The sequence below is a fragment of the Pseudophryne corroboree genome, chromosome 3 (assembly GCF_028390025.1).
Source record: "Pseudophryne corroboree isolate aPseCor3 chromosome 3, aPseCor3.hap2, whole genome shotgun sequence".
NCBI lineage: Eukaryota > Metazoa > Chordata > Amphibia > Anura > Myobatrachidae > Pseudophryne > Pseudophryne corroboree.
This window is the reverse complement of record NC_086446.1, coordinates 500,502,773-500,526,179: the sequence shown is the minus strand read 5'-3', so window position 1 is coordinate 500,526,179 and position 23,407 is coordinate 500,502,773. Positions and strand designations below refer to the sequence as shown.

The following is a 23,407-nucleotide window of genomic DNA, read 5'->3' as shown; positions in this document are numbered from 1 at the left end:
TGAGGTCATTTAGTTCATGAAACGAGAAACACGCGGGAACTGGCCATGAACTCGGAGGAGGGACGGCCAGGAGAGCGTCTGAATCCCCCTGTTGACTTAAACTCCCAGGATCGCGGCCTCTACCTAGTCCTGGCGCCTATGATCCCCGGAGCGTAGCGCTGTCACACTCTAGATGTTCGGCGCATCAACACACTGTTTGTAGTCTCCACCTAATCAGTGTAGCTGTGTCCTGACCCATCTAGTAAGAGGAAGTCCATAGACTCACCGTCTCCCCATGCTCCGGCCACAGCCTGGTTACGTCTGCAGGACCTGTTAGAACATCCGACACAGACGCTTGTCGAGACAGCACTGATACCCGAAGGTAAGCATTGTTGCGACCCGGTGGGGAGTTGTTGGAGCGACTCTTTCTAGTATGTGTTTAAGACGCTGTTAAGAGAAGTTGCTCAAAAAAACAATATAGTAAGTCTATAAAAATAAAATAATAAAAGCTTGAGGCTGCTCTCACAGCAGCCCTGTGACCATGCGGCTTCCTGCCGCACCAAGCAAAAAACTGATCTGACTGAGTCAGTGGGCGGGACTATATAGTGGAGGCCCCAATGCATCCTGGGAGGCCAGAAAGCTGGTGACCGTGTTGGTGCCATTTTCGCTGTCGCTCGACAATATCCCAATGTTATCCTGTGGATAATCCTGTAGACCCAGCCAGAGAAAGTATTATACATGAGGTGGACAGCTCCCAGTACAGAAAGTATATTACATGATGTCCCTATGCAGACAGAGATAATGTGAGCAGTTAGTATACTGCCTTGGGCACAAGGATCTGGAGCAGACTGCTGGAGGCGTGACCGCAGGTGCGCACTACTCTGCATGCATGGAACCCTGCCATATATAGATACAGATGTAATCTCACTGAAACCACAGATAATATACTGCTTGCAGTATATTACCCGTGGTTAATTGTTAGCCCAAAGCCCAAGGCTTGCTAACCCACGTGTTAAGCCCCAGAAGGTGAATTAAACACAGAATATTTTTTCTCGCAGCCACAAGAGCTGCTAGGAAAAATATGCATTAAATGCACCCACTGGGGCTTAACACACAGGAAAACCCATATATTCTAACACTTAACACAGAGTCTATAGTTTACAGCACAGGAAAAATGCTGAAAAATGTAATAGTTCCGAGTGTTAAAATTGGAGCTTTACCTGTAGGTAATTAAATCTGCTTCAGAGAGGACAGGTATACCATCATACCTCCCAACTGTCCCGCTTTGCAGTCCCACCCTTGGGACGCAATGTACTGTGGGAGGGCTTAGGGTGAAAGTTGGGATGATCTCTCTCACTGATGCTCTGCTGAGCAGCGGATGAATAGATGCTGGGTGCTCTGGGGGCGTGTTGTGAGGCCACACTTCTTTTTGGACACGTGTCTAAGGCATGCACATGGAGACACTAACTTGCTGGTTGGGGGGGGGGGGGGGGGGGGTGTACAGTACATTGGCGCACCAGGTCCCACCACTACTGCAGCTCTACTTACAGAAATTTTTATTTGGAAGGCAGCTCCTCATACAGAGTTATCATGGGGAGCACAGCTCCCTGTACAGACAGAGATAACATGGGAAGGCAACCAGCCATACATACAGAAAATGTTAATACAAGGGAAGTAGATTCCTGTGAAACAGCTAATGCAAGAGGGTAGTTACCTCTACAGCTCCCCATAGAAAACATTAACACATGGGGAGTAGCTTCTTGTGCATAAAGAGTTAACATGAGTAGAGAAGCTCCCTGTACAGGCAGAGAATCACAGCTACTGAACTAGCTGAACAGAGACTGTGTTGCTCAGACAAGTATAGGCATTTCCAAGCAGGTGTCACTTGGGAAATGCACCTGAAAGGAGCTGGCAAAGTAACAGAATGCAAGCTATTATTATGAGATTGTATGGCTAATCTGTGTATTGTTAGATAAGCCACTGGGGTGTACAAGGTGCGGTGGAGCCAGCTGTAAGGAAGACTAGATAGATATCTGTGGTGGTACAGTATGAAGGGAAAATTAAACCTTAACTCATACTTGCCTACTTTTGAAAAAGCATTTCAGGGAGATGTGAAAGTAACACCTATCAGCGCGGGCGTGCACTGCTGCATCTGAGAGGTGTGTCATGAAAATGACTTACATCCAAATGTAAATGAGCCCCAAAATTAGTAAGATCTACTTGTTGAAGAAAAGACTCTTATATTTTGCAGGATTTGTTTGTGTATTGTGTTTTACAAGAGGTTCCATATACTGTAAGTGGCCACAAGAAACCTATAAAAGGCATGTAGCCATAGGGTTCATTTGTGCCCTATAACCAATGCAGGGAATTGGCACTGATGATCCCATTTAAATGTATGTATCTATGATTTCTTTTTTTCAGGGAGATTGAGGGACCATTCAGGGAGTGAGGGAGATTGCTACTATTTCAGGGAGTCTCCTGCAGAATGAGGGAGGGTAGGCAACTATGCCTTAAAAAGACAATCACTACAAACATTTATTTTGCATAGAAGATAATATGGAGAGAAAATAAACAGCTATTTGTTACAATTTTGGTCACATATACTATATGTGTTAAATTAGACAGATAGGGATGTTTGGCACTCTAGTTGATCGCCAGGATGAAGCAGGAACAACTGCTTAAGCACCTGAACAATGACCTTGCACACAGAGAGATATCAGTCATCCAACCACATTTTCCAACCGTCACAATTAAAATAGGACTTTTCTCGTAGTTCATAAGGGATATTGGGGACAGATTAGTACAATGGGGTATAGACGGGTCCAAAGGAGTCAGTGCACTTTAAATTTCTTCAACTGGGTGTGCTGGACCCCCCCCCCCTCTATGCCCCCTCCCACAGGCAGTTATAGGAAAAACAGTGCCCGAAGGAGAAAGGACATACTTGAGAGAAGGAACATAACATTAAATGTGGTGAGATTTACACACCAGCACACCATAACATAACCGGGCCAGCAACGGCTGGCAACATAAAACAGCAACAGCTGAACAGGTAACACATAACAGAGAACCTGCAGAAAGTCACTGCATAGAGGTGGTCACCCAATATCCCTTATGGACTACGAGAAAAGGATTTACCGGTAGGCATTAAAAGCCTATTTTCCTTAGCATCCATAAGGGATATTGAGGACAGATTAGTACGATGGGGATGTCCCAAAGCTTCCAGAACGGGCGGGAACGTGCGGAGACTGCTGTAGCACCGCCTGCCCAAACTGGATATCCTCTTTGGCCAGGGTATCAAATTTGAAGAATTTCACAAAAGTGTTCTTCTCCGACCAGGTAGCCGCTCAGAATAGTTGCAAGGCTGAGACTCCATGGGTAGCCGCCCAGGAAGAGCCCACTGACCTTCTAGAGTTGGCCTTCAGAGACTGAGGAACAGGTAAGGCTGCCGACACATAGGCCTGTTGGATAGTAAGCCTAATCCAACGAGCAATGGACTGCTTTGAAGCAGGACAACCCTTTTTCTGCGCATCATAGATCACTAACAAGGAATCCATCTTCCTGACCCAAGATGTGGGCCTGACATAGATCTTCAAAGCACGCACAAATCCAAAGACTCCAGAGGATCCGAAGCGTCAGAACAGGACGGAACCACAATAGGCTGATTCAGGTGGAACGCGGAGACAACCTTCGGCAGGAACTGCTGTCTAGTCCGGAGCTCTGCTCTGTCCTCGTAAAAGACCAAGCAGGGACTTTTACACGATAAGGCCCCCAATTCTGAGATGCGTCTAGCAGACGCCAGGGCCAATAACATCACTGTCTTCCATGTGAGGTATTTGCCTTCTACCGTCATCAGAGGCTCAAACCAGGAGGACTGTAGAAATTTCAACACCACATGCAAAGCCCAGGGTGCCGGAGGCGGCAAAAAGGAAGGTTGTATGTGGAGTACCCCTTGCAAGAAGCCTGCAGGAAACATACCAAGTGAAACTCCGCAGGTGAATACGTGCGTTCCTCGCACCAAGAGACATATCTCTTCCAGATATGATTATAGTGTTTAGACGTCACAGGTTTTCTGGCTTGCACCATAGTGGCAATGACCTTTTTGGAAAGCACTTTGTTGGCTAGGATATTCCGCTCAACTTCCATGCAGTCAAATGAAGCCGCCGTAAGTCCGGGTAGACGAACGGTCCTTGCTGAAGAAGATCCTTTCTTAGCGGCAGAGGCCAAGGCTCTTCTATGGACATGTCCAGAAGAGCTGCCCTTTGGTGCCAATCCGGCGCAATCAGGATTGCTTGTACTCTGTGATGTCTGATCCGCTGGAGCACCCTTGGGATCAACGTAATCGGAGGAAACAGGTAGACCAGCCGATAAGGTCAAGGCAACATCAGCGCATCCACTACACTCGCCTGAGGGTCTCTGGTTCGTGAGCAGTAGTAGTGAAGCTTCTTGTTGAGGCGAGAAGCCATCATGTCGATCTGCGGGCACCCCCCCTGTCAACAATCTGTTGTAACACCTGAGTAGAGGTCATGGCGACTCAGGAAGTCCGCTTCCCAGTTGTCCACTCCTGGCATGAAAATTGCGGACAGTGCTCTTGCATTTCTTTCTGCCCAGAGAAGTATTTTTGACACTTCTTGCATGCAGGCCTTGCTTTTTGTGCCTCCCTGGCGACTGATGTATGCCACTGCCGTAGCGTTGTCCGGTTGAACCTGGATCGCCTGATCTCTGAGTAGAGGGGAGGCCTGAATCAGAGCATTGTAGATAGCCCGAAGTACCAGAATGTTGACCGGACGTAGGTCCTCTTGGGCAGACCACCTGCCCTGGAACTGCGCCCCCTCGGTGACAGCTCTCCATCCTCTCAGGCTCGCATCCGTTGTAAGGAGGATCCAATCCTGAATCCCGAAATGTCGACCTTCCAGCAGGTTGGAAGACTGTAACCACCACAGGAGTTAAATCCTGGCCTGGGGTGACAGCTGAATCATCCGGTGCATCTGATGTGAACCGGACCACTTGTTCAGGATGTCCAATTGGAAGGGTCTCACATAGAACCTTTCGAACTGTATCGCCTCGTACGAGGCCACCATTTTTCCCAACAATTTTATGCAAAGATGAATGGAAACTCGAGCAGGTCGGAGAACCATGCGAAGCATCTCTTGAAGTGTTCTCACCTTGTCCTCTGGGAGGAACACTCTCTGAGCTACAATATCCTGTATCATACCCAGAAACAGGAGCCTTTGAGACGGTTCCAGTTGAGACTTCTGTAGATTGAGGATCCACCCGTGGTGAGACAGAAGTTGGATAGTGCAATCTATATGGAGCAGTAGAAGCTCTCTGGAACTTGCTTTTATCAGGAGATCATCCAGGTAAGATACAATGTTGACCCCCTGGACTCTGAGCTGGAACATAATTTCCGCCATCACCTTCGTGAACACCCTCGGAGCTGTAGACAGGCCAAAGGGCAACGCCTGAAACTGGTAGTGATCGTTCAGTAGGGCGAACCACAGATAGGCCTGATGAGGAGGCCAAATTGGGATATGGAGGTAGGCGTCCTTGATATCCAGGGACACGAGGAATTTCTGTTGTTCCAGGCCTGCGATCACCGCTCTCAAAGATTCCATCTTGAATTTGAAAACCTTCAGGTAAAGATTCTAGGACTTCAGATTCGAAATGGGTCTCACAGACGCGTCTGGCTTTGGCACTACGAACATACTGGAGTAGTAACCTTGTCCTTGCTGTAGCAGGGGTACTGGAACAATGACCTGGACCAACTTGTTGATGGCCAGTAGTAATGTAACACACATATGTTCCAAAACTGGTAAGCCTGATTTGAAAAATTGTTGGGGAAGAGCATCGTCGAACTCCAGCTTGTAACCCTGAGAGATAAGGTCCCTTACCCAGGCATCGTGGCAGGAACCGTCCCAGATGTGGCTGTAGTGACGTAACTGAGCTCCCACACGAGATCCCCTCGGGGTGGGTGGGCAACGTCATGCCGAAGTCTTTGTGGAAGCTGAACTGGTGCTCTGTTCTTAGGAGCCGGTAACAGTTGGTCTTTGAGCTACACCTGCAGCAGTGTAGATAGATTTAAGAGTGGTCTCAGTTTTCCTATCCCCCGGGTCCTTTACCATAAAAGAGCCCGGAGCAGGGAGCACCGCCTTTTTAGAAAGGCGAGAGACTGAGACGTCTACTGCTGAAGATTCTTCCCAGAATTTCCTGGCTTCATGGGCAAATGGGAAGGTATTTAAAAACCTTTTGGACACCTGATATTTTTTATCTGGATTTTTCTAGGCTAATTTAAATAAATCATCCAATTACTTGGAATCAGGAAAAGTGACTGTCAGTTTGTCTTGTGGGAGGAAAGAAATAGGATTTTAATACCTACCGGTAAATCCTTTTCTCTTAGTCGGTAGAGGATTCTGGGGATGCTTCAAGAACCATGGGGTATAGATGGGATCCGCAGGAGACATGGGCACTTTAAGACTTTAAATGGGTGTGAACTGGCTCCTCCCTCTATGCCCCTCCTCCAGACTCCAGTTATAGGAACTGTGCCCAGGGAGACGGACATTTCGAGGAAAAGGATTTATTGTTAAACTAAGGGTGAGATGCATACCAGCTCACACCACAAACACGCATGGCATTAAACAGAATTCCTGTCAACGGCATGAACAAAATCAGCAACATAACTGAAACACAACCTTTGTGTAACACAAGCAATAACTATGAAACAAGTACTGAAGATAGTGTCCGCACAGGGACGGCGCCCAGCATCCTCTACGGACTAAGAGAAAAGAATTTAGCGGTAGGTATTAAAATCCTATTTTCTCATACGTCCTAGAGGATGCTGGGGATGCTTCAAGAACCATGGGGTTTATACCAAAGCTTTAGAACGGGCGGGAGAGTGCGGATGATTCTGCAGCACCAATTGACCAAACAAGAGGTCCTCCTCAGCCAGGGTATCAAACTTGTAAAACTTGGCAAAAGTGTTTGATCCCGACCAAGTAGCAGCTCGGCAAAGCTTTAATGCCGAGACCCCTCGGGCAGCCGCCCAGGATGTGCCCACCTTTCTGGTAGAATGGGCCTTCACCGATTTCGGTAACGGCAATCCTGCCGTAGAATGAGCCTGCTGAATCGTATTACAGATCCAGCGTGCAATAGTCTGCTTAGAAGCAGGAGCTCCAATCTTGTTAGGAGCCCATAGGACAAACAGAGCCTCTGTTTTCCTAATTTGAGCCATTCTGGCGACATAGATTTTCAAAGCTCTGACCACATCGAGAGACTTCGATTCTGCCAAGGCGTCAGTAGCCACTGGCACCACAATAGGTTGGTTTATGTGAAACGATGAAACCACTTTTGGCAGAAATTGTTGACGAGTCCTCAACTCCGCTCTATCAGCATGGAGACAAAGCCGCCAATTCAGATACCCGCCTTGCGGATGCCAAGGCCAACAACATGACTACTTTCCAAGTAAGGAATTTTAACTCAACCTTATGTATAGGTTCAAACCAATGAGATTGCAGGAACTGCAACACCACATTAAGATCTCATGGTGCCACTGGGGGCACAAAGGGAGGTTGGATGTGCAGTACGCCTTTCACGAAGGTCTGAACTTCTGGAAGGGAGGCCAATTTTTTCTGAAAGAAAATTGATAAGGCCGAAATTGGTACTTTAATGGAGCCTAACTTTAGGCCCGCATCCATACCTGCTTGCAAAAAATGGAGCAAACGTCCCAGCTGAAAATACTCCGTAGGAGCCTTCTTGGATTCACCCCAAGATACATATTTTCTCAAAATACAATGGTAATGCTTTGCCGTTACTTCTTTTCTAGCCTGAAGAAGTGTGGGAATGACTTCACTGGGAATACCCTTTCAGGCTAGGATTTGGCGTTCAACCGCCATGCCGTCAAACGCAGCCACGGTAAGTCTTGATACAAGCACGGTCCTTGTTGTAACAGGTCTTCTCGTAGAGTAAGAGGCCGGGAATCTTCTATGAGCAACTCCTGAAGATCTGGATACCAGGCCCTCCTTGGCCAGTCTGGAACAATGAGTATCACCTGAACCCTTGTTCTTCTTATGATCCTTATCACTTTTGGAATGAGTGGAAGTGGAGGGAACACATAGACCGACGGAAACACCCACGGTGTCACTAGGGCGTCCACCGCTATTGCTTGAGGGTCCCTCGACCTGGAAAAATATCTCTGAAGTTTCTTGTTGAGGTGAGACGCCATCATGTCTATTTGAGGAATTCCCCAACGACTTGTCACTTCTGCAAAGACCTCTTGATGAAGACCCCACTTTCCTGGATGGAGATTGTGTCTGCTGAGGAAGTATGCTTCCCAGTTGTCCACTCCTGGAATGAAAACTGCTGACAGAGCGCTTGCATGTCTCTCCGCCCAGTGAAGAACTTTCGTGGTCTCCGCCATCGCCGCTCTGGTCTTTGTTCCGCCCTGGCGGTTTATGTACGCCACTGCTGTTATGTTGTCTGACTGAATCAAGACGGGCGAAGATGTTCCGCTTGCAGAAGGCCGTTGTAAATGGCCCTTAATTCTAGAATGTTTATGTGCAGACAAGCTTCCTGGCTTGACCATTTTCCGTGGAAATGTATCCCCTGTGTGACAGCTCCCCGTGGTCACCAGGATCCAATCCTGAATCCCGAACCTGCGTCCCTCCAGAAGATGAGAACTGTGCAGCCACCACAGAAGGGAGATCCTGGTCCTGGAAGACAGGATTATTTTTCGGTGCATGTCCAGGTGAGACCCCGACCACTTGTCCAACAGATCCCACTGAAACACCCTGGCACGGAACCTGCCATACTGAATGGCCTCGTAGGCCGCCACCATCTTCCCCAGCAACCGAGTGCATTGAAGAATCGACACTTGCCGGTTTCAGAATCTGTTTTACCATGTTCTGTATTTCCAGAGCCTTTTCCACTGGAAGAAAGACTCTCTGTAATTCTGTATCCAGAATCATACCCAGGAACGACAGCCGTGTTGTCAGAACCAATTGTAATTTTGGCAAGTTTAGGAGACAACCGTGTTGTTGCAGAATTGTCAGAGAGAGTGCAACGTTTTTCAGCAGTTGCTCCTTGGATCTCGCCTTTATGAGGAAATCGTCCAAGTACGGGATAATTGTGATTCCATGCTTGCGCAGGAGAACCATCATTTCCTCCATAATCTTGGTGAAAATTCTCGGAGCCGTGGACAGACCAAACGGCAACATCTGAAATTGGTAATGACAATCCTGAACCGCAAACCTCAGGTAAGCCTGATGTGGAGGATATATAGGAACGTGTAAGTAGGCATCCTTTATGTCGAGCGACACCATAAAATCCCCTTCCTCCAGACTGGTGATCACTGCTCGGAGAGATTCCATCTTGAATTTGAATGTTTTTAGAAAGAAATTGAGGGATTTTAGGTTCAGAATCGGTCTGACTGAGCCATCCGGCTTTGGATGTGCAACACGCCTTTCACAAAAGTCTGAACTTCTGGAAGAGAGGCCAATTGTTTTTGGAAGAAAATCGATAAGGCTGAAATTTGCACTTTAATGAAGCCCAACTTTAGGCCCGCATCCACACCAGCTTGAAGAAAATGGAGAAAACGTCCTAACTGAAATTCTTCTGTAGGAGCCTTCTTGGATTCACACCAAGACACATATTTTCTCCAAATATGGTGGTAATGTTTCGCCATCACACTTTTTCTAGCCTGAAGAAGTGTGGGAATGACTTCACTGGGAATACCCTTTCGGGCTAGGATCCGGCGCTTAACCGCCAAGCCGTCAAACGTAGCCACGGTAAGTCTTGATATACGCACGGCCCCTGCTGTAACAGATCCTCTCGTAGAGGGAGAGGCCAGGGATCTCTTATGAGTAATTCCTGAAGATCTGGATACCAAGCTCTCCTTGGCCAGTCCGGAACAATAAGGATTGCCTGAACCTTTGTTCTTCTTATGATCCGTAGCACCTTTGGAATGAGTGGAAGCGGAGGGAACACATACACCGACTGAAACACCCATGGTGTCACTAGGGCGTCCACTGCTATTGCTTGAGGGTCTCTCGACCTGGAACAATATCTCTGAAGTTTCTTGTTGAGGCGAGACGCCATCATGTCTATTTGAGGAATTCCCCAACGACTTGTCACTTCTGCAAAGACCTCTTGAAGAAGAGCCCACTCTCATGGATGGAGATCGTGTCTGCTGAGGAAGTCTGCTTCCCAGTTGTCCACTCCTGGAATGAATATTGCTGACAGAGCGCTTGTATGTCTTTCCGCCCAGCGGAGAACTTTTGTGGCCTCTGCCATTGCCGTTCTGCTCTTTGTTCCACCCTGGCGGTTTATGTGCGCTACTGCTGTTATATTGTCCGACTGGATCAGGACGGGCAGATTGTGAAGAAGATGTTCCGCTTGAAGAAGGCCGTTGTAAATGGCCCTTAACTCCAGAATGTTTATGTGTAGACAAATTTCCTGGCTTGACCATCTTCCCTGGAAGGTTTCCCCCTGTGTGACTGTTCCCCAGCCTCAGAGACTCGCATCCGTGGTCACTAGGATCCAGTCCTGGATCCCGAACCTGCGTCCCTCTAGGAGGTGAGAGCTGTGCAGCCATCACAGGAGTGAGATTCTGGTCTTAGAGGACAGGATTATTTTCCGGTGCATGTGCAGATGGGATCCGGACAACTGTCCAACAGGTCCCACTGAAACACTCTGGCATGGAATCTGCCAAATTGAATGGCCTCGTAGGCCGCCACCATCTTCCCCAGCAATTGAGTGCATTGAAGGATTGACTCTCGCTGGTTTCAGAATTTGTTTGACCAGACTCTGAATTTCTAGAGCCTTTTCCACTGGAAGAAAGATTCTCTGTAATTCTGTGTCCAGAATCATTCCCAAAAATGACAGCCGTTTCGTCAGAATTAACTGTGACTTTGGCAAGTTTAGGAGCCAACCATGTTGTTGCGGAACCGTCAGGGAGAGCGTAATGTTCTGCACCAGTTTGTTCTTGGATCTCGCCTTTATCAGGAGATCGTCCAAGTACGGGATAATTGTGACTCCTTGCTTGCGCAGGAGAACCATCATTTCCGCTATTACCTTGGTGAAAATCCTCGGAGCCGTGGACAGACCAAATGGCAATGTCTCAAATTGGTAATGACAATCCTGAATGGCAAACCTCAGGTAAGCCTGATGCGGAGGATATATGGGGACGTGTAAGTAGGCATCCTTTATGTTGACTGACACCATAAAATCCCCTTCCTCCAGACTGGAGATCACTGCTCGGAGAGATTCCATCTTGAATTTGAATTTTCTTAGGTAGAAATTGAGGGATTTTAGGTTCAGAATTGGTCTGACCGAGCCGTCCGGCTTCGGGACCACGAACAGACTCGAATAAAAGCCTTCTCCCTTTTGTGACGGGGGAACCCTGATAATGACTTGATTTTGACACAACTTTTGTATTGCATTGCATACTATCTCCCTGTCCTCCGGAGAAGCTGGTAAGGCCGATTTGAAAAATCGACGAGGGGGAATGTCTTGAAACTCTAGTTTGTAACCCTGGGACACTATTTCTAATACCCCAGGGTCCAGGTCCGAACGAACCCAGAACTGGCTGAAGAGTTTGAGACGTGCCCCCACCAGTGCGGACTCCCGCAGAGGAGTCCCAGCGTCATGCGGTGGATTTGGCAGAAGACGGGGAGGACTTCTGCTCCTGGGAACCCGCCACGGCCGGAGATCTTTTACCTTTTCCTCTATTAGCAAGGAAGGAATAACCTTGTCCTTTTTTGTATTTATTTTGCCGAAAGGACTGCATCTGATAGTGGTGAGCTTTCTTTTGTTGTGGAGGAACATAAGGCAAAAAAAGACGACTTACCCACGGTAGCCGTAGATACCAAATCAGCGAGGCCGTCACCAAACAATACACCACCTTTATACGGTAGAGACTCCATAGCTTTCTTACAGTCAGCATCAGCATTCCACTGATGAATCCACAATGCCCTCCTAGCTGAAACTGCCTTGACATTGGCCTTTGATCCCAAAAGGCCAATATCTCTCGCCGCTTCCTTTAGGTAGGCTGCAGCGTCCCTGATATAACCCAGCGTTAAAAGGATGCTATCCCTATCCAGGGTATCTATATCAGATGACAAATTATCTGCCCACTTCTCGATAGCACTACTCACCCACGCAGATGCAATGGCTGTAGTAGTGTACCTGTGGTGACGTAAATGGATTTTAACGTATTTTCCTGTCTACGATCCGCAGGAATCTTAAGGGCGGAGACGGTAGAGCCACCTTTTTAGACAACCGTGATAGAGCCTTGTCCACAATGGGGGGTGACTCCCACTTTTCTCAATCCCCAGAGGGGAAGGGATACGCCACCGGAATCCTTTTGGGAATCTGAAACTTTTGTCCAGATTTTCCCACAGCTTTTCAAAAAGAGTTCATGAGAGGGAGGAAATGTTACCTCAGGTTTCTTTCCCTTATACATACAGACCCTTTTATCAGGAACAGCAGGGTCCTCAGTGATATGCAATACGTCTTTTATTGCCACAATCATGTACTGAATGTTCTTTACCAATTTTGGGTCTAATCTGGTATCACTATAGTCGACACTGGAGTCAGTGTCCGTGTCGGTATCTGTCTCTGCCAACTGAGTAAACGAACGCTTATGTGACCCCGAGGGGGTCTGGACTTGTGATAACACAACCTCCACAGATTTATTCCATGCCTGGTTTTGAGACTCAGATTTATCTAATCTCTTACTAATAAGAGCCACATTAGCATTCAAAGCATTCACACATTTACCCAATCAGGAGTCGGCGGTGCCGACAGGGTCACTCCCACAGCCGTTTCTGTCCCTAATACAGTCTCCTCCTGGGACAGACCCACAGTAAAGCCTGTCAGAGAAACACAAAGGTCAGCTTGCCAGCTCACAACCCAGTGCTTATCCCGGTTCTGAAACTTTTATATATTGCCTCAGACCTGTAGCGCTTATATAATTAACTTATTTTGCACCAAATTAACTGTGGCCCCCCCCCCCCGTTTTGCACCCTGTTACTTGTACAGCAGTGTTGAGGAAGGACCAGCGTCTCTGCAGCTCTGTGAAGAGAAAATGTAGCTGAGTAGAGCTGTGAGGGCTAAGCCCCGCCCCCTTAATGGCGCGCTTCAGCCCCGCTATTTTTTTAACATATCTATGCTGGCGGGGGTTAGGATTTAGTGCCTAGGCACTTATACCACTCTTTGCCAGTCTCATATGAGCCCCCCCGCGCGCGCCCTGCACCCTGTAGTGCCGCTGTGTGTGGGAGCATGGCGCGCAGCGCGATCGCTGTGCGGTACCTCAAAGCAGTCACTGAAGTCTTCTGATCATCTTCTACTCTACTCACCTGTCTTCTGACTTCTGTCTCTGCAAAGGGGGTGACGGCGGGCTCCGGGAATGAACCCCTAGGCGTACCTAGTGTTCCAAACCCTCAGGAGCTAACGGTGTCCTGTAGCCAAGAAGTAGAGCCTTTAACTCACTGGAAGTAGGTCTAACTTCTCTCCCCTAAGTCCCACGAAGCAAGGAGATTGTTGCCAGCAGTCTCCCTGAAAATAAAAAACCTAACATAAGTCTTTTTCAGAGAAACTCAGTAGTGCTGAGTGCATCCAGTCTGCCTGGGCACAATTCTAAAACTGGAGTCTGGAGGAGGGGCATAGAGGGAGGAGCCAGTTCACACCCCTTTGAAAAGTCTTAAAGTGCCCATGTCTCCTGCGGATCCAGTCTATACCCCATGGTTCTTGAAGTGTCCCCAGCATCCTTCCTCTAGGACGTATGAGAAATGACTGCTGATTAGTAGCGTCCTCCAGCGGGAGCTTTAACACATCCCGTATAACCAATACGAGGGGTCCGATACCCTGTGTAGGGGTGGAATCCCCACTAATGGGATCCCCATCATCCCCATCCACCTGTACATCATCATCAGAATCTGATAGGATTGCAGGGAAAGCACGTTTTTGTGCACCTGTAGTAGACAGCGAGGGATGGGAAGCATCAGCCTTGGAAGTTAGGCTAGCCACTGCTTGTTGCAGTTCTTGTGTTTTATTGGCATTTGCAGTGAGCTGACCAGAAAGGCTCTGGACTCTCCCCCATGTTGTTATCAGCATTTTGTGATGACTACACTGCTCACACGAGATGGAGCCAGACGAAATAGGGGAGAATCTGGCATTACATACATTGCATGACTTCTGTTTCACCATAATGAAATACAGAAACAATACACATACAACACAGACTGAATACAATACAAGACTGCCCTATTGCATGTGAGAGGAGACACAGAAGAGAGGACACCAGCGCACCCAACGCTGCACAGCACCAGTGAGACTGTCAGCGTTTTATGTAGTAATATATAACAGTGATACTGTGTACAGAGGATTCCCCAGAGGAATGTAAACTGTGCACTAATAGCGGCTCTCCCCCTCTACACCCAGTATCAGTGATCATGTGACCGTATGGAGGAGCTGTATGAGGCTGCTGCTGCTTATGCAGAGGAAAGCGCCAAAATGCCGCTAAGCCCGCTCTGATGTAGCTCCGCCCCCTGGAATGGCGCCAGAGCTACTAATAAGTTTTATACTGGCTATGTCTCCAACAGGCTTTGTAAGCTCACATACATGCTTGGTACAAACACACCTCTAGACAGTCTCACGCAAGGACACCCGCGGGTCCCCCTCAGGAGGGACCCGTACGCCTCACCCACGCTTCTGCTGCACAATGAACCGGGGGGCCACCCTAGCGGGGCCCCCGGTTTGTACTCACCACGACGATCACCTTCAGGCTCTGTTAGCAGTGCCCCGCTGAACAAACAGCCCCTCCGGAACGGTGGTCCTGCAGCGGAAAAGCAGTTCTGAACCTCAGGAGGCTGGTGACCGTCATCCCCCTAACTCCAACAGCGCAGGTATGCTGTTGCCCAAACAGCATACCAAAATAAGCAAAAGTTTAAATGAAACTGAAGAAAAACTCTGGAGCTAGCAGAGTGTGCATCCTCTCCTGAGGGCACTTTTTTTCTAAACTGCCTGTGGGAGGGGGCACAGAGGGGAGGAGCCAGCACACCCAGTTGAAGAAATTTAAAGTGCACTGGCTCCTTTGGACCTATCTATAACCCATTGTACTAATCTGTCCCCAATGTCCCTTATGGATGCTAGAGAAAAACTGATCGTTTCTGAATCGATCTGGTTTGGGATTGGCAATCAGTTTATTCTCACACACAATGTGATTTGTTGTAACAACTTCGGCCTAAAACTACAAACTTTGAACATGCAAATCACAATGTTTATGGGCCCCATGGCATGTCAGATGAAGAATGCAAAAATTAATTTCCATTAAATTTTTAATTATGTTACTATGGATTTTTTCATTTTAAAATGCAGAAAAATTATTTCATTACATGTTTTTTTTTATTTTTTTTTATATAAATCTGACCAATAAACTCACACAGCAGTGCTAGATTTTAGCTTCTGGATGTCCTTTGACCTCTTGATCTCCTCTTTACAAAGTGCCAATAAGTCTGAAGCAAACGGGTGGCTGCAAAAAGAAACAGAAATTAACATATAATCACAAGAAAAGATGGCAGATCTCAAAGGAGCACAAAATGGCTGCAGTTTATGCCTCTGCAACACATTACAAATGCAAACAGACTTTAATAATATCTATCTGCTATTTTATTAGAGTAAATAGAGAATATTACAGTGGGGTTTTTTTTTTTTTTTGAAGCATGCTAATGAGAAAATAATGATTTATTGCAAATACTTGTGTCTGAAATCTAGCTATACAGGAATGCAGATCAACAGACACTGAGCACTTGTACAATTTTAGATGACAGGATCACCTGTATTGTTTAAGAAGCAAGAACTGCGCTTGGCTAATCCCCTTCTATCACTATGGGGCTGATTAAATTTTGGAGCGTGCCACATGCTGAATGTCTGAAGAATGGGCATCTATTGGAGCTATTCAGTTGTTGCTCCGATAGACACCCATTAGCCGCGGTAGTCACATTTTTGTTATATGAAGAGTTTTTGCCACCGAAGATGTCCTGTTCAATTGCCTGGAACAGCGGTAGGTAATTAGCTGTATGTAAGGAGTCATAAGATTTAGTCAGAGAATTTCCAATACTTGTTGATAATCTCATTGGTATATGCATATTATTAATGAACTTGCAGGATGAGAAACAATACCGATAAAGTAATGTTTGTATTTAGGTGCTTCCGGATCTCTAGTGAAGTTTTTTGATCAGAGGTTCACAAAAAAAAAGTAATCCTGTTTTTTTAGAAAATCACAATATTGGGGTATGTATGAGGACATACAAATTAGTTATTGTATAAATGTGGGTATATTGAACCATCACATCATGAGGCTAAATTTTGACATTTAGATCACGGGATTGTTTTGAAACTCTTCAGATCAATGAAAGTGACCAAACCCTGGGATTAGGTATGCACCAGATATTATTTACATTTTAAAAGGATAGATTAATAATGTGTTAAAGAAAAGCTGTAATATCTTTATTCTTTGTAGATCCGTTTTGAAATCGTCTTTAGAGAGAAATACATACATCCACTATAATATATATTGCGGTATGTATTTAAATAATTCATAATCCCTCTATAATTATATATTTTTTAATAATAGACCAAGAATACGTTTATGACACTCATCTAATTGTTTTTCTTTTAAGTGGTTTTACCCCGAGGAAGTCCAATTAAGGGACGAAACGCGTAGGGTTTAAGGCGACTAGGATACCATAATTGCATTTGGGAGCCCCTACCACTGAGCTCACATCCTAGGGTGGTTGGTGGCACTAATTACATCTGTCCTGATGTATATGTGGTTCCTGGAAGTACCTGTATGATAATGCAAAGTTGATCTGGCATTGTATTTTACATTGGATGTTTTTACATCAATAAATTTGTACTAATCTAAGGCCTTTGGCCAACTGTTTTGGGTGTTCATATCCTTGGTGAGAGGGTATCATTACATGAGGAGTGTCTTTTGGCTGAATCTGAATCAGAATTGTGTCTCCATCCCAAGTCGAATATTGAATTGAGTCCGATAAAGAATACATCGCTGGGATATTTACCATACAAATCATTTATGGACTCTATTTGGACAATTTTATGTGTTTAGTGCCCCCCTGGGTCCATGTTTCCCATATATGAGAGAGAGAGACAGACAGCGAGCACGCTGTGGGCATAAATGCAATGGCGCCATGTAAGTTGACAATAAATTATTCTGTGCCATACTTTTACTTTTGCAGAAACACAAATTCAGAAGCTGTTTTTTTTTAACAGCAATAAATTCTTATTTATAATCCCAGCTAGATGTAATAGGATTTAAAGGTAAACAGCGTAAATTGATCTACATTTCCCTCCTCAGAATGACTGACTGCTGGTTTTCAAAAGAGCGCTGTCAGGATGGGGTAAAGGAGCAGAGATTTTAAACAGATCTGACAACATGGATACAAACAGAGAAATGAAACAAAGAGGCCACGTGATTCACAGCATCTGGAATTAATTGGCTAAATGTAACCAGATGAGGAGCAGATTGGGTCCAACACAACCTTGCTCTCACTCCTCATTTCCACATCAGGAGCAATAAAATAGCCCAGCCCTCAGTCCTCACCAGGAGGAAATGGCTACTTATTTTTAAAGCAAAACTCAGGTGTAAATTAACCTGTGTTTAGGGAGAGGGCTCAGGCTGGGCCGATGTCACTGTTTACATAGCAGTAATTTAGCACCTACAAAATCTGGATTGAGACAAAAAAAAAAAAAGATAAAAAGATAAAACAACACTTGTCACTAAAAATCATGGCTGTTATATGAATGAATAGGTGTTATACAGTATGAATGAATAGGTCAGGGTTTGCTGCAGTCACAGGACAGAGCTGGCTGCTGGAGGCTTTTGTGCACACCAATGTTATTTGCAGCATTCCCAACCTCCCTACGTCTTACAATTACTTTCCTGCGAGCAGATAGCAAATTAGTGATTAATGATGGGATAAGAGAGGAGAAGCAGCTACATTTCCTGCCACATAGTAGTACATTACAGTAGTTTACTGTAAAGAACAGACCCGGGTCACATATTTACACTGTGCAGTTACACAGGTTCTTCCCGGGTCTGACCCCGATAGCTACCAGGTCAGAATCCTGGTTAAATGGTGCCAGGTTATTTTTTTGGGACCCATTTCCACTGAGCCACGACTCAGGTTATTGCAGCAGTGGAAATAGTCGTTATGGTAAAACTTACCATTGATAACGTTATTTCTCCTAAGTCCACAGGATAACATTGATATATGATGACGCGACAGCGGATTTGCATCAATCGGTCAAAGCTTTTGGCCACCCAGCATGCAACGGGCCCATCCATATATCTCCGCCTCCTGGCTCAGGAAAATCAGTTGTTTTTCCAAAGCTCAAGGCAGGAGCATCATAGAGAGCCCAAAATCAGGCGATAAGAACACACATGCACACCCTTCTGTACAAGAAGGAAGAGGTTAGTGAGTGAAAGGATCCTCACATCAAGTGCGTCAGGGTGGGATCCCTGTGGGCTTAGGAGAAATAACGTTATCAACGGAAAGTTTTACCATAAAGACTATTTCTACGGCAGGGTCCACCGGTTATCCACAGGATAACATTGGGATGTTCCAAAGCAATTTAGTGGTGGGGACGCTCCTGATTGGACAGGAGAATCCTTTGCCCGAATTCAACATCCTGAGAGGCAAAGGTATCAAAGGCATAATGTCTAATGAATGTGTTAATGGAAGACCATGTGGCTGCCTTACATCTATTCTGCTGAAGCACCATGTTGTGGTGCCCATATTGGACCTACCTAACGAGTAGAGTGAGCAGAGACATTAGCTAGAACAGGGAGATCAGCTTGAGAGTATGCTTCTGAAATTTAAATTCGAAGCCATTTCACCAGTGTCTGCTCATCAGCAGGCCATCCTCTCTTGTGAAATCCACAGATAACAAAAAGAGTGTCAGTCTTTCTGATGGCACTGGTATGATCCATGTAGATCCTTAAGGCACGGACTACATCCAACGATGCATCTCCCGCAGAAAGGTCCGGTACCTGGAAAGCCGGGACTACAATTTCTTTGTTAAGGTGGAATTTAGACACCACTTTAGGAAGATACCCAGATTTGGTTCTGAGAACCGCTCTATCTGGATAAAAAAATCAGAAATGGAGGGCGACATAACAATGCCCCTAAATCTGAAACTCTTCTAGCTGAAGTAATAGCCAGTAGAAAGAGAACTTTAGATGTCAACCATTTAAGATCCACTATTTTTAGTGGTTCAAATGGGGCAACTTGAAGGGTCTTTTTGGACTAACCTTAAGCCCCCAGGCACTGTAGGAGGAACAAAAGGAGGTTGAATCTGCAGCATTCCCTGGAAAAAGTAGGTTAGCAATTTTCCTTTTAGAACCACACAGTCAATGCTGACATTTGTACTCTCAAGGAGCCATCTGCAGACCTTAGTCCATTCCTACCTAAAGAAATGCTAAGACTCTGAAAATTCTGAAACCTAAGGTCAAATTTCCAGTCACTGCACCATTGAATATAGGTTTGCCATATTCACTGATAATGCGAGTTAAGGAAGGCTTTTTTTTTTTATTACCTGTTGTGAGATCCTCTTGCTTTCAGGATTGAAGTCTCAAGAGCCGCACCTTCAAAGACAGTTGATCCAAGTGCTTGTAACATCAAGGACCCCGAGCCAGTAGAACTGTATGTTGAGGGAGTAGGAATGGAGTATCCATCGACATCCTCTGCAGATCTGTGTAACACTGCCTTCTGGACCAAGCCGGAGATATTAGTATCACGACACCCCTACCTTGTCTTACCTTTCGCATCACCCTGGTTCACAGGGCAATTGGTGGAAAACATGAGCCAGACGAAAGTTCCATCTCATTGATAGGTTATCCACAAAAGTCACTCTGTGATCCTTTGTTATGGACCCTTATGTGGAAACTTTGTTGTTCTGACGGAAAGCCATGAGCTCTATCTCCGGTAACCCCTATTGTCTACCAGAGTTTGTAAGACTTTGGGGTGTAAAGCCTATTCGCGCATGAATGGCGTATCTACTGAGAAAATCCGCTTCCCAGTTTAGGACTCCCGGAATGAATACTGCGGACAAGGCTGGATAATGAAGTTCTGCCCACTTTAACGTGTGACTTACCTTTTTCATTGTGTTTTGGCTGCGAATTCCTCCCTGATGGTTGAGGTACGCTACTGCCATTGCAATTGTCTGAGCAGATTTGAACTGGTTTCCTCTGAAGGATGTTCTTTGCCTGAATAAATGCCATATATATATGGCCAGAGGTTCCAATATATTTATTGGCAGGCAACTTTCTACCTTGGTCCACTGCCCCTGGAAACAACTCCATCCTTCCTGACACTGCTCCCCAGCCCTGAAGGGTGACTCCTTTGGATTGTCAGAGTTTCCCAATCAAAAGGAGTCTCCCTTTGTCCAGATAGGATGTCTGTAGCCACCAGGCTATTGACCTTCTAACTTCCAGAGGAAAGACCATAATCTGCGCTTTTATCGTCTGATGAAAACCATTCCACTTGGAAAAGATCAGACGTTGCAGATGTATCGAGTGGAACGGAGTATACGCCATCAATTCGAATGTCTACACCATCAAACCTATCATACGCATTGCTGCATAAATGGATACCGTTTGACTGTGTAGCAACTCCTGAATCCTTAGCTGAAATGAACTTTGGATATTTTGTTCGGAGGTAAAATTACTCTCTGAATACCCAATTCCAACACAGCGACCAAGTAAGTTATCCATTGTGACGGAACCAGAGACAACTTTGCCCAATTTATGAGCCCACCATATCTCTGATGACATTGAAGCAATTGACTGTGCCAGGATTAATAAGTCGTCGAGGTATGGAAAAATCCTTATCCCCTGCTAATGAAGATAAGATGCCATCACCACCATAATTTTAGTGAATACTCTGGGAGCTGAGGTCAGTTCAAATGGTAGGGTCTAAAACGGAAAATGATGCTGGAGGATAGCAAACCTGAGATAGCGCTGATGAGACAGTGCTATAGGAACATGTAAGTAAGCATCCTGGATATCCAGGGATACCATAAAATCCTCCGGCTCCATGGCCAAAATAATGAAACGTAAAGTCTCCATATGAAAACCGAGGCACCCAAATATACTTATTCAGCATTTTGAAATTAAGTATGGGCCAGAACGACCCATTTGGCTTCTGGACTAAAAACAGGTTGGAATAAAAACCTTGTCCTTGTTGTGTAGGAGGAACTGGAATTATCACTCCTGACTGAAGCAACTTCTGAACTGCCTCTTGCAAAGCCCTGGCCTTTGTTTCCACTGAAGACGGGCTGGTACAAAACCTTTGATGAGGGTGTTTTCTTGAAATCAACTACATAACCGCTTCTTGCACCCAGGCACCTGTAGTAGACTGCTGCCAGATCTGGGCAAACTGAAGAAATCAGCCTCCCACCCTGGGTTCCCCCCAGGTGGAGGCCCGCACCATCAGGCTAATAGCTTATCTTCTGATTTGGAAGCCAGTCCTCTGGTAGCCCAATACTTTTTAGTCTTACCAGTCTTGTTGGACTGGGACTGTTTGCCATCACCCATTCCTTTTGCTTTTCCTTAATTTCGAAAGGGCCGAAAAGCTGGAAATCTAGTCTTGAATTTGTGTGTGGAAGGAAACTTCACTTTCTTGGAGTCTGCTTCTGACTTCAAATTACTGTTTAATTCTTTACCCAAAAATAATATCTCCAGTAAAAAAGGTTAAGACTCCAGAACCTTCCTGGATTCTGAGTCAGCATTCCACGTACATAGCCAACCCGCTCTGTGAGCTGTTACTGGTGAAGCCGATGTCTGAAAGACAATTGTACCCATATCCAAGGCCGCTTCCATAAACGTCGCCGCCTGTTTGATATGTGCAATATGGGATTTTTGCTCTCTAGGTGCCATTGAAAGGTCCTCCTCCAATGCATCAGCACAGGTTGTCACTGCTTACGCCATCCAGGCTGAAGCCATGGCTGGTCTTATGATTGCCCAAGACAAGGAAAAAATGGTTCTTAGAAAACTACCGACTCTCCTATCCGTGACATAAGCTATTGATGTTGAAGACAGAAGTAATGTAGATTTACGCACCAATCTAATAACCTGCGTATCTACTTTGGGAGCCATCTCCCTTTTTTAAACAGTCCCCAGCTGAAAGAGGATAATTGGAATTCCATTCCTTGGAATTCTAACTTCTTACTGGGCGTAACCCAATCCTTTTGCATAATTTCACTCTGTTTTGGGATGTTTAAACACAGGTGCATTAGTTTTTAACCAAGGCTCTGCTTCCTCTTCTAAATATAGTATGGCTTTCATAGCACTAATTAGCTCAGGTATGTTCACTGAGCTGAGGCCTTCCTCCTCATCTCTGTATGCAGACCCGAAGTGCAATGAATCCTCATCCTCCAATGAGTCCTCATCTGAAAAATGTGTAGACTGTGAAGATGCTGTATCATGTCTATGTGATTTACTTACCATCGGCCTTTCAGCCTGCTTTTGTTGAGATGCTGCCAATTCCCACGGTGGAATGATAACCCCAGGAGGAATGTTGCATGTAAAGGTTAATAGGTTAACCTGTCCCTGGAATAGGAGCTGGCATTATCTGCCAGCTATACTGGATAATGTCTGTGCAAAAGGTAGCCCACGGAGGTTCAATTAGAACCTGTGCTTGCCTCGGATAATTTTAAGAGGTTTTGGTGACAGCTAAACAATTTGCACAAATCCCTTTTGAACCAGATCCTGAGAGGTTTATCCAGCTTCGCAAGACAAACATTAAATGAGTGTTGGTGCTGCTGTGGAAAGTGGATTTTCCTCACCCTTGCTGCTCTTAGACATGAAAAAAAATCACACACTTGTACAGTGTTACTACACAATTTGTGACTGTAATCACTTTAAAATTTGTTAAAGTGACACGTGATCCGACCCTACCCTGCTTTGCACCAGCATTGAGGATCGGAATACACAGAAAAACTGACAGAATTATAGTAAAGTCAGCAATCACACTAGCAATCAGTCACAGGTTATACATTAGTATAATAAGCAATATGAGCACATAATCAACTACAAATACATTTCAAATAGGTAGGAGTAACATATTACTGCATTACCTTATATAGGAGTTTAACATTATTCAGTTGCACAGCAAAAGAAAACAACAGCAATAGTTATCAGACTCATATGCATCAGGCACTTATACAACTATTCGTACTCAAAGGTAGATAGAGACTTAGTGCTGTATTACCCGTACTCAGTAGAGTGGGATACAGGGAGACTTCACCCTGCTTCCAGGATCAATCAATACGTTAGTGAACACTGAGTGGATCCAGACACTACTAGTGTACACACTCGCCCCGTGAACCTACAGTAAACACAAACGCCCAAGTGTAC

At 45.6% G+C, this 23,407-nt stretch overlaps 1 protein-coding gene across 1 annotated transcript in view; it reads right to left on the bottom strand.

Moving 5' to 3' along the window:
- The window catches only part of TBCD (tubulin folding cofactor D), a 707,681-nt gene that overhangs the window by 31,213 nt on the left and 653,061 nt on the right, over positions 1-23,407 (bottom strand). The window contains exon 36 of the mRNA XM_063961004.1: positions 15,410-15,499. Within this exon, the coding sequence (XP_063817074.1) occupies positions 15,410-15,499 (90 nt within the window). The remainder of the gene's footprint in view (positions 1-15,409; positions 15,500-23,407) is intronic.